We start from the raw sequence: 12,350 nt of genomic DNA, 5'->3' as shown, positions 1-12,350 counted from the left end.
AAATAAAATAAAACAGCTTTCTAAGAATATGTTTGTTCTACATACAATTAATGCAAAGTGCATCGAGTATCCAGTTTCTGTGCACGTATCAATGTAACAGACTTTTGAAAAAGGAGGAAACATTTACTAAGTTCTTCAAAGTTAGAAGCAGGTAAAGTCTGATGCTTATAAACCAAGTCTTTTGGAAGACAAACTGCATTCTTTAATCTATGGCAGCTTCTCCTTTTTGGTTCTTCTTGTTTTTTTCTGCTGCTCATAGATCCAAGAGTGTGTTTAGATGCAGGAGGTGCTCCAAAGACACTCCAAATGTTTCCAAGCAATGACACTGAAAGTGCCCCCCTGCCACCCAGATAGCTGCATACCATTTAAAACTATACTTTCAGATCAAAGTCTATAAAGGCTTTCAGAACAACCTTGTTAACCCTTTCTGAAAGGGTTACATTTTTTAAAAGTTTATCTGTAGTATATAAGTTATCAAAAGCTATTATGTTCTTATGAAAAATTACTTGCTCTAACTTTCCATGGCTGATGATATGCTAGCAAAAGCCATTTCAGTATCACCTTCACTGGGTACCTACTAGCTTCTAATTAAGCACAGTCGGTTGGTTGTTCTGTGGGCCTCTCTGTAAATGCACTCTACTTGAATTTACTATTACTTGTGGATTTTGCACCAGCAAAGATTTTTAAGGATTCTGGCCCAGTTCAGTTTCTCGGTTTAACAAAGAGGTTAGAAATTGGAAAAGATTCTTTGATGTTGATGAAAGTGCAGTTCACACTGCCACCCCTTTGATTTGACTGCTGAAACAGCAGATGTGGTAAAGCCACACTCCTTTAAGTGAAACTAAAGGGTGCTGCTACACGCTCACCTGGGTGAATTTCAGCTCCTGGTAGGTAGTGTAAAGGGGTAGCAGGTTTCCCTCCTTAGGCACGTTGGAATTATATTTAGTCTTTATTATTAAAAGCAGTAAATTTTTAAATATATATAGAATCTGTGGTTTTCGGTATAACAAATTACTGCCGAACTTTTGTGTCCCACCTCTTCCTCTATAATCAGTTAAGAAGGCCAGGTTAGCTCTTAGAGTGTAAGCTCTCTTTTAAATCATTGAATGCCGTCTGCCTGTATTGCAAATAATGACCTGCTTTATCTGTAACTACTTTTTCTAAAATGACTGTGCTCTTGCATTTATTGGTTTATTGATGTGATTACTTTAAGACAGTAAAAACTAATGGATAAAAATAAAGTATAAAAGTCTCTTTTAAAAGTGTCCTGAGTGGATAGACAACTAGAAGTACTTTGCCCTTGCAACATGGTTCTTTGCAGAGTCTTAAATCCGGTGTGTTTAGCCCACAAAGCACATGTTAATATTAAGTTGTTTTTAAAGTGATGGAGTTGGATCACCACGGTTCTTCTGTGCTCTGTGGGGTATCATGTTGCTTTAGTGTAATGAGTCCTGGGCTCCTAAATTTTTTTCTCCATGCTGGAAATGATTACATAAAACTGAATGGCTATATCTGAAGTCTTATGAATCTTGAGAATTTCTTATTCTTCAGGAAAAATATTACAAAGACTTTTCTTATTTTTTGAGGGGGAAAACTAGCATTTGTAACAAGTTTCTGTTAAAAATATCAGCGATTTTAGGTTATATAGCATTCTGTTTGAAAAACAAGCAGTCTTTCTGCTGCAAGGTCTGTATTTTAACTTTGTGCAGATGTGTGCTGAAAGAACATGATGTGCTTATTTGTTGCATTTATGCTACTTTCTTACTTTAAGTAAGATGGATGAAATTACATATTAAATAAAAACAGCAGGTCAGACAGCAGTTCTTAGCAAACTGAAAGCCTTCCAGAGACAGTGGAGAAAATGAGACTATGATTTTAATAACGCATGGACTTTTGAGAGAATTGTCTACTTAAACGCATATATATAATAATTTCTCTGTGGGATTTATCAGTGTTAACTGTCTAATGTTTAAAACTAATCTGCCATTAAATTGTGTTGGTGAAATGTTACCCAAAGTATTGTTTTATATCTTAACCAAATATAGCACTTTAATTTTGATGTAACTGCGGTTATAAACAGACACACTCTGATATGTATAGCATGAAACTCCAGTTGGTGAAAAGAGCTGTGTGGCCTTGGGCAAGTTATTTAACCTCCCTAAACCTCAATTTTCCCTTTCTGTATGATGTGATACCTACCTTTCAGGATTAAATGAGAACATCTATCAAGCACTGTTTTTTCAGAACATATTTTTCAGAACATGTTCACATACATTCTTATGTTCACATAAAGTACAGTGTGTTTTTATATGGTACTTTTGAGCCAGAAAGTACTTTGTATTGTGTATTTCTTATTATACTCAATTGTAAAATGAAACTGTGTATTGGACATTACTTATCACACTCGATTCTAGAGTAAAAATTGAGAATAATGTAGAATAAATTATTCTTACGTTATTTAAAGAACACATGTTTATTGAGTGGCTACTGAGCAAGAAACATTGTTTCCTATCATTTACAGTTGAATATATTTGAAATCCAATAATGGAGAGGTCAAACTCAAGCTTTTCCCAGTACATTTTATAGTCCCTCTCCCCTTTTGTTTCCTGTTTTCCTTTTTCTGCAACCCTGTTGTAACTTTAAGAAAGTTTTCAAAATAAAATAGCATCTGACTTTGTTTCATAGTCATTTAAAAATGGGGTTGATCAATACTGAAGCATTAGCTAGGAGCACAATTTGGTGATTTTTTAGATTTCAGTTACCATTGCCCTCAGGCTTGTGTGTGTGAGGATGAAAATAATATATGAAATATGCACCCAGGTTAAACAAACCAATATTCTTTGTACATCTGTAACCACTATAAACAGAATTCTTTATATGGAAGTTACTTTAGGAGCAGTTAGTTACACACACACACACACACACACACACAAACACAAACACACACACACACACAACCTTAAGACTCCAAGTAGCCTCCTGAGCCAGTGTTTTTGTTATTGAGACCAAGACTTGTACATTACTTTGGGAAGTTTCTGCCTTTTAGTTACTTTTATTAGTTATAAAATGCTATTCAAGGTTATTATAGATTTTCAACTCATGAATATACTTTTTTTTGGCATTTTATCAGTTGATTGTAAGCCAGAATCTTGGGGATTTGAAAGATGTTCTGCTAAATAGCCAGTTGCAGACCAGTCAAGCCAAGAGGGTAAATACCAGGGAAGTCTGCTCAGCAGGGCCTGTTTTATTTAGAAAGTCGTTGGCTTTGGGCAGAGGTTGTCATGTGTCATCTGCCCCATCAGTCAGAGCTTTAGCAGCTGTTCCCTGTCACTAGGGCCCTTATGTGCTACTGCTCATCCATCAGCACTGATACCGCTGCCTCTCTGTGGGCCAGGGAAGCCATGGACACACAGAGATAAAGTGTGTATCTCACTGGCCATCAGTTGGGATGGAAGCTCATTTAAAAAAAAGGGAGCCCAAGCAACAACTCCTTGGTCTTTCATTAAACCCTTAACCAAAATATATTCAAGAACATAAGTTGGATTTTGGTGAATCTGTTTCTGACTAAAAATACAGCTTTGGAAAGGTAGGAGGAACCTCTTTGTTCTAACCCAAAGAGATGCCCCTGGCTAAATGAGAGTTGAGAGAGCTTTCTCCACCAGATAACAGATTATCACTACCGGATTATCACTGAAGAGGCCTTTTCTAGTTGAACACAACAATGTAAGAAAAGACTGAAAATCACAAGTGTTCCTTTTGTGATCATGCAGCAACCTGACAAATGGGATACCTCCCGATTCTGATCATAGACAAGCCTCCGTTTCCTTTTCCCCTGTTTGTATTCCAGAGACATCATTAGAGGACAGGATTTGAGGGCATTAGTATCACTATCTGTCTGATTACTGTGTTGACATTTTTTAAGAGCCATTAATCATAGGGAATGGAACTTGATGTACAAAAATACCCAGCCAAGGAATATCAAGAAAGTAAGCTACAGCCTAATATTCAGATGAGATTGAAGGGAAATTCAGCTTAACCCTATAATTGTTTTTTTCTTAATTAACTTATTACTGAACTCCAAAGCTAAGTAATTGAGAGGTAGCTGTACAAGCAAGGGAAATGGTAAACATAGCAAAGGAAATTGAGAAAGACAAATGTTTTTATTTTATAAATATTGCAGCTATATAATATGTAAAGAATATAAAGTAATATTCATCTTAAGATTATACAATTGAGGTCTTGTTTGCAATGCTTCCATTTTGGAAGAAAGTTACTTTTTCTTTTTGATAATCCCCTCATATTTTTTCTGTTGACTCTGAATGCTTAATGTACTTGATATTATTTAGTCCATGTGAGGCTTGACTGTTGATGGAATTTGAGAATTATTAGGTTGAGCGTATGCTTGCACAGGTAGCACTGTCATCATGGGTACACAGAAGTAAAGAGCAATGATCTGGCATATGGCTAGAGTGATTTATTTGTCAAAAGCTGGCAGTGCTTGTTGGATGTTTTGCCAGATTTTGATAGCATCAATTTATTGTTTGCCTAATAGATAATTTAAATTCAAATAAGTTTTCCCAACTGAAATTTTGGGAAACATGAAGCAAATATAGGTATCCTTATTTAGAAAATATATATGACACTAAACTCTAATGAACATCGTACTGTAAGACATTTTTGGTGCTGATTCTGAGCAGGTGCTTCATTGGAAAATAGCACAAAAACCTAAAGTTATCCCCTCCCTTTTTTTCCCCCAAGACACATCATCTATTATGGCATGGGACACATGGTAGATTTTCAATAAAGACCAATTGATTGATATATGGATCTGAGATGAATAAGGAGTGACCTGTATAAGGAGATTGGAAAATAAGTAATATTATTAATAAGTGTTGGGTTTTTTTTTCCTCTGCAGGTTTTTGTCATTTGTTGGAGGGACACTGTGTGAGATTGGCAAGCCTGAAATGCAACAGAAAATAAATTCATTGCTTGAAAAAGAAGGAATAGAGAAAACTGCAGAAAGATTGCCAACAACAGTACACACCTTACAGGTCATCATAGATGGTCTCAGCCAGCCTGAGAGCTTTGACTTTCGAACAGGTAAACAATTGAACTTGAATAACAGCACCTTTCACTTGCATAGCTCACAATAATCCTAAGCCGTTGGATTCTCCATTCTCCCATTCTATCCATGAGAAAACTAAAGCGTAGTGACCTTCCTTCAAAGTCATTGCAGCTAGTTAGTATCCAAAGCTGAAGCTAAAAGCTAGGTCTCCAGAACCCTTGTCCCAGGCTTATTTCCCATCACACTAGACTAAGTACATCATGCATGTGCTGGCATGTGCATGGAGGCATGCGTTCTTCATGATCCTTTTGTAAACTGTTTTTACCTCATAAGAGTTAGAAGTCCAAGGTAAAGCATTCGATTCACAAACTAAAGTGAATATTCTCCCTAAATTACAGCCTTCCAAGTTCCTGGATTCTATGTCAATGAACACATTTAACAAATAAGATACTATCTCTCTGTTGATTCTCCTTCTAACTAAAAGTCTCTCAGCTTTCAGCACAGGTAGATGGTGAGGGAAGTATAACAGCCATAGTTGTTGAGAGCAATGACCCGGTGAGAAGGAATTAAGGTTTCAAATGACCTACTTCCCAAGGAAATTTGAATAGGAAGCCCTTAGATTTAAATGAGTCTGTGCTTGTCTCACACCAGTTTTATGATACCATGTTAGGGCTTGGTTCTTTGCATTCTGGGTTGGGCTTTGTTGAGGTGGTTTCTTTGAAAAGGTTTAAGGGAATTTGTGCTAACCCAGCAAGCTCAATGCACCATTCCCTCAACTGTTGTGTAAGTTTGAAATTAATTTTAAGGTTGGAGAAAAATAAAATGAAACAGTAAGACCTGTGCCAGAAATGCAGGAGTAGAAGCCTCTGTGTGGTCCATCCAAAGTGAATATTTCAGTAGACAAATCCATCTCCCTTTGCAGGTATTCTTATGTGTGAATTCCACCTAGGTGTTATCTAGCAGGAATACTAAGTGAACAGTAGTTTTCAAGCACGGTGGGATTTGAGGGTGCTATGCCTAGAACCACTACATTAGAGGGTTGGCAAATATGCTCTGTACTGGCTTTTCTTGTCCATCTTATTTTTCGGTCTTGGTGTTGATTGCTCCATTATCCCAGTTACACTGTAGACTCAGAGCAAAGATCAATACTCAAATTATATAGTTCAGCTAAACAGCCAACAGCTAAGTTGGTCCTTACCTGGTTGAGCAGAAACAGATGCACCTGGGCTCTCAACTGAGCTTACCAGTTACTGCAGTGTTTATCATTGTGACAAGTGAAATTTCAAATAAATCTCTTTGAAACAAACTTTTACCCTAGAATAAGTCACAGTTTCCTAGATGCCTGAGAACTTTCGTTTTAATACTAAAAACATCCCCAGGAAGGAAGGCAGACAGTCTTACTTTTGAAGAGGCAGATAGTGTTTTGGATGTTTCTGTATTACAGTATTTATGCTACATCTCTTTTCTTTTCTCCCTTTTCTCAAAATTATTTCCTTTCTTGCCTCATTCTTTCTTCATACTCATCCTGTCTTCTGTTTTCCCAGTGACATAATCAATTCTATTTTGTTAACACTCTGGTTGATAGTTGCCATAATTGGCTTCATCAGAGGCATCCAGGTGACAGAGGACTGAATATGTAGCCTTGGCAATCAAAGTGTTAAAGTTTGCCAGGTACATGGAGGATTTCTGATTTCTCAGTGACCCAGGCTGTCTTCAGAAACATGTTAAGTAGTTCTTGACTCTGATTTTCCATGCGAAATTAAACTAAGCAGCTGATCAGGAACCCTTGGGGAATCTGTAGCAGCTGAACCTCTGTAAGAAAGAAGGGGGAAAAAGTTTCTAAGCATAAAAACAATGCCTCTGGGGCCTCAGAGACCATCCTACCTCTGACCCTGATCAACAACTTTGTTTCACTTTGCTTTGACACAGTCCTTGCCCAGTGTAATGGCGCATTCAGTGGGTTTTTTGTTTTTGGAATTCACTGCTGCAGCATCAGGTGGAATTCTACACAATCAATTCCAATGTTAACATATTTTTTTTATGAAAAAAAATGAGATTTCAGGTTTAAAGAGGGTTTTTGTTTTGTTTTAAAGGCAAAAGGTGAATTTTTTAAAAACATTGATTTCAATATGGTTGGTCTGGGGGAGGGGAACCAAGAGGTGACCAGTTGTTAATACAAATGTAAAGGATAGCTTCAACAAGTAATCAGGATAAAGGCAACAGCTGTGGAGGAAAAGGAAATGGAATGGGCGGAGGGGAAAATGAGGTCTTAGTAAAAGGAGATTGGAGCATAGAATGTGTTCTTTGTTATTAGAGTCAACATTCAGTAATCCTAGGAAAGGGGGCCAAGAGGAGCATGGGTAAATGGGTAAACGGAATCCACAGATAATCCAAAAGCCCCATTTAAATTGTGAGTTGTAACCTTCTCCACCATAAAACATTTGTTGTTGTTTTTGTTTTGTTTTAACTAAAGCCATAATGATTCCTTGGCAGGTTTTGTGCCTACCTTGGGTGTGTAGTGTTAATGAACAGAGAAATGTACTGGAGTGAGCAAGGGAAGAGGGCTGTAAGGAACCTGAGAACAGAGGTCTATGGTTCATCTTTGTCTCTCAAGCACCCAGCGGAGTGCCTGGCCAGGAGGTAGTAATAGGGGTTAATAAATGTTGTGTGGATTGAATTGAAAGAGGAGAAAGGAGATGAAGAGCTGATCTGGGTTTCTGAGCAATAGATAATCAAGAATCCATAAATGTTGATTGGGTAAATATATTCAAAGTGGATAGGAATTGATCCTTGAGTTCAAATTTTATGGGGAGAAGTGAGACGACCATTTAAATTTCATCCACATTTGACTAAACATTTATGTATGTTCTACCCCCTTTAAACAGTTTGAGAATTCAGGTACTGGGGGAAAAGCTCCCAATCTTCTGTCTCCGAGGGTCTAATTTTCTCAGTGTTTGTGACTTAGCCTTGCATATTCATTGAACAAATATACTTTCTCATCACCTCCTCATAAAGAAGAAAATAAGACTCTCTAATCTAAAATTTTAGTCCTTATGTATAGTGCTAATGTTTACATGCTAGCAAGATAGAATTTGAGGCGAAGGAAGTATCTGAGTAAATTTTCTTGAATTGTTTCTGCTTGGCACATGCTGTTTCTCCAACTAGGATGCCTCTTCTCTGAAGGCAGGCCTGTATCTTCAGCTCCTTTTACGTCCCCCCTCAATGCTTAATACTGGTCTGGGCACACAATCGACACATAGTCCATACTTACTCACTAATCTGTGTTGTGTCTAACAGTGCTTTATTATTTACACAAACTGTCTTTTTTCCCCTTTCCTTGTAGATTTCGATAAACCTGATTTCAAGAGAAGCATAGTCTGCTTGGAAGACCTGCAGGTTGGGACAGTTCTTACAGGCAAAGTCGAGAATGCCACCCTATTTGGAATTTTTGTGGATATAGGAGTGGGGAGATCAGGGCTGATTCCCATACGAAATGTAACAGAAGCAAAACTTTCTAAGACAAAGAAGAGAAGGAGTCTTGGGCTGGGCCCTGGAGAAAGAGTGGAAGTCCGAGTACTCAACATTGACATTCCCCGATCTCGGATTACTCTGGACCTCATTCGGGTGTTGTGAGTGTGCCACTGGTGGCCAAACACTGATTTTTATTCCCTCATTTCTACAGTTTGGCAAGAATAAGTCAGATGTTTGTGAGCTCTAGATAGCAGATGAGAAAGAATTCACTTAATATCAGAAGTATTTTCCAGACACTTTCCTTATTGTTCCTTCTGGATAAATAGAGAGCTAACGGTTTGATTTCTTTTCTCCTTAAAAAAAGCAACTAATAGACATCTTTATTTGGCTTTATGTAGTAATGATCTTCTGACCAAAATTTTATTTTTTATAACTCATCTTTGACTCCTTTTGCATTTTGTATAATAGATTGTTTCATTTCTACTTGCCATCATGCCTTGCTGGATTTGTATGGAACTATCTTCTTGATTTAAATTGTACAATGTTTCTTGACAGTAGGGCTGTCAGTACTTAATCCTCTCTTTTTATAGATTTTTTTAAAAATCAGGCCTTTTGGACTTGACTCATGATTTTCCTTTGCCAGACAAACCAGAGATATCCCAATAAAACAGATCCTGATGTGTTTGTAACCATCAAGTGAATAGCTCGAACTGTTTCTCAGAAGGATATACGTATTGATCCCTACAATAAAATTTTGTGGCTAGTGATCTTGTTTTTGCTATGTTGATTCAGTGAATGATCTAAGAGTCAATCTTGATTAAAGAAGATGTGGCACATATTCATACAAGCTTCATATAAGCCCATATAACTGTGCCTTTGGGGAAAAGGGAAGCCTCTATTAATTTGAAGAATGACTTTCTGTTTGACTTATCACAGAAAGGCATATTCTTTCTTAAGCATTAAGATCAAACTCCAGATGGGGATAGAAATGGCCCACCTAAAGATTCAATACAGATCAGGTGTGAAGGGGCAAGAAAAACAAGTAGATGAAGCCAGTCCTCTTAACTCTGTTTTTATTCAGTGGAGATGATAAATATTAGCATGACCATACAGGGTAAAAATGATTTAAACGGAGACACTGGACGGGTATCTTGTCCATTCTGGCTGCTGTGGTTCATTTCCCTGGTGGAGTCATTTGCATGACTGAATGAGTGCCTGGTTTTCTTCATGTGTAGTGAGTGGATGGTTGGCTAAGGAGGGTGACCAATCCTGCTTGTTTGCCGGGGACAGTCAGTCCTGGTAAACGCTCATTGTCCTGGCATAATTTTTAATAGTGCCACTTTTTATTTCCAAAGTGCCCCATTTTGGATAATAAATCATATGATCACCTTAATAGTCACAGTCCCTTACAAAGTGGTAAATCGGACTGTGTTTATTGACAGTTCTGACTGGTGGTTTATTTTTCTTGAAATATGCAGCCTTCCAACCAGTATACATAGATATTTTTAATAAGTGGGTTCCTTAAAAGTTGTATAACTCAACTCCTGTTTGCCTGGTGATTTCATTTCTGAAATGCTTTTTCTCTCTTACTGCTCTTCAACTGACAACGGATCTTAATGTTGTAACTTTAAGTTGACCTTCCCATTCACTCCTCCCCGTTCCTAGTTTGTAGATCAGTGACGAGTGATATGCACCTGAAGAGTTTTATTCTGAAGCATGCAATGTAATTTCAAGCAAATGCTTTTTTAAAAAAATTGAGGTATAGGGGCTTCCCTGGTGGCGCAGTGGTTGGGAGTCCGCCTGCCGATGCAGGGGACATGGGTTCGTGCCCCAGTCCGGGAAGATCCCACATGCCGCGGAGCGGCTGGGCCCGTGAGCCATGACCGCTGAGCCTGCGCGTCCAGAGCCTGTGCTCCGCAATGGGAGAGGCCACAACAGTGAGACGGCCGCGTACCACAAAAAAAAAAAAAAAAAAAAAAAAAAAATTGAGGTATAATTGGCATATGACATTATATTATTTTCAGGTATTCAGCATAATGACCTGATATTTGTATATATTGCAAAACGATCACCACAAGGAGTCTGGTTAACATCCATCACCGTACGTAGTCAAACAAATGCTTTGGGGGAAAAGGCCTTCTTCCTGGGCACTTTGAATACAGGAACAGAGCAGTCGACAGTATGAAGCAGCTCTGTTGACCTGGTAGCTAAGCCCTTGGGGACACAAGGAGGACTTGATATTGCACTGGGTTGCATGATTTGTCCTGTTCAGCCCAAACAGGGTGGTGCTCTATAAGGTGTAGGCTGGGTGAAGAGAGGCACATCTCATTTATCTCGTAACCGCAGAATGTAGCATGGTGCTTGGTGGTCAGTATGTTCAACTAGTTCTAGTCCCTATTCTACCAATAATCTACAGTGTGCCTTTGAGCTGGTACCTCTACTTCTCTGGGCCTCCATTTCCCAAGTTTAAAATGGGGATGATGATAAAAAAGCATTCATTTTTCCAGATTGTGTTAGTGGTCTCCTTTGTGCCAGGCATTGTGCTAAACACTGACCATACAATTATGATAGAGAAATAGAGATTATCCCTGCCCTTATGGAGCTTGAAGTTTATTGAAGAAGAAAGAATCATTAATCAAAAAATCATATAAAAATATAAAATTACAGGGCTTCCCTGGTGGCGCGGTGTTTGGGAGTCCGCCTGCCGATGCAGGGTGCGCGGGTTCGTGCCCCGGTCCGGGGGGATCCCATGTGCCGCGGGGCGGCTGGGCCCGTGGGCCGTGGCCTCTGGGCCTGCGCGTCCGGAGCCTGTGCTCCGCAACGGGAGAGGCCGCGGTGGTGGGAGGCCCGCGTACCGCAAAAAAATAAATAAATAAAATAAAATTACAAGCATGATAAGCAGTGTAATGGTGACAGCATATAATACATGGATTGACCTTTTCAGAAAAGTCAGAAAATGTTTCACTGGGGTTTAACTGAGATATGAAACAATGACTGGAATTTAACTGGGACAGATGTTTTATTGACCTTAACAAGAGTTTTTTCTGATAAATGGTGGAGGTGAGAGCCTCATTGGAATGGGTTTAAGAGAGAGTAAGAGGAGTTAGATTGGAAATACTGAATATAGGTAATTTTTCAGGGAGTTTTGCTGTAAAGGAAAAAGAGAAATAAAAGAGTGACTGGAAGGGGGAAATGGAGTCCAGGGAGAGTTTTTGTATTTATTTCAAAGACAGAAGAAATAATAATATATGCAAATGGAAAGGATCCAGGAAAATTTGATACAGGAGACAAAGAGGAGAATTACCAGAATGAGATCACTGAGTGGAGGAGACTGGATAGAATCTAGTGCACAAGTGATTGGTCTAAGATAGGGATACAAAGAGTTCATCCATATTAAAAGAGAGAAGATTGAATATGTGGGCACAGATGCAGGAAGGAAGATAGATGATGGGTGCTCATGGAAGGTCTCTTTGTATTACCTCTATTTTTCTTACTGAAATATAAAAGAAGACTGAGACCAAAGAGCAGAGCAAAAAGGAGTTGAAAGTTCGAGAAGAAAAGAAAAGGTAAGAAAAAAGTGAAAAACCTAGGGAAACGGAGTATGATTTCCAGGCCGTGTTAAATATTCTACCAGGTTAGTGATCAATCGAATGTAAGATCAGTCAGCTTGGTTATATATTTCTTCATCCACATCAGCTATGTGGTACAGGTCCAGATTAGGTGGAGAGACGGATCTAATCAATCAGGTTTGGGAGTTTGCCAAGTAAGTACAATAGAAAGAAGGGCAAGGAAGTTGAAGGCATGTGAACAATGA

The 12,350-nt window shown here is 38.5% G+C and overlaps 1 protein-coding gene across 1 annotated transcript in view; it reads left to right on the top strand.

Annotated features, from left to right (window-relative positions):
• SRBD1 (S1 RNA binding domain 1) overlaps positions 1 to 9,303 on the top strand; it is a 230,725-nt gene extending 221,422 nt beyond the window's left edge. The window contains 2 exon segments of the mRNA XM_032653507.1: positions 4,916 to 5,100; positions 8,409 to 9,303. Coding sequence (XP_032509398.1) covers positions 4,916 to 5,100; positions 8,409 to 8,698 — 475 coding nt within the window. The 3' untranslated portion in view covers positions 8,699 to 9,303.
• Positions 9,304 to 12,350: the final 3,047 nt, after the last annotated feature.

This window comes from Phocoena sinus, chromosome 13 (genome assembly GCF_008692025.1).
Source record: "Phocoena sinus isolate mPhoSin1 chromosome 13, mPhoSin1.pri, whole genome shotgun sequence".
In the NCBI taxonomy this organism is placed as follows: Eukaryota; Metazoa; Chordata; class Mammalia; order Artiodactyla; family Phocoenidae; genus Phocoena; species Phocoena sinus.
This window is presented reverse-complemented; position numbering and strand designations above follow the sequence as displayed.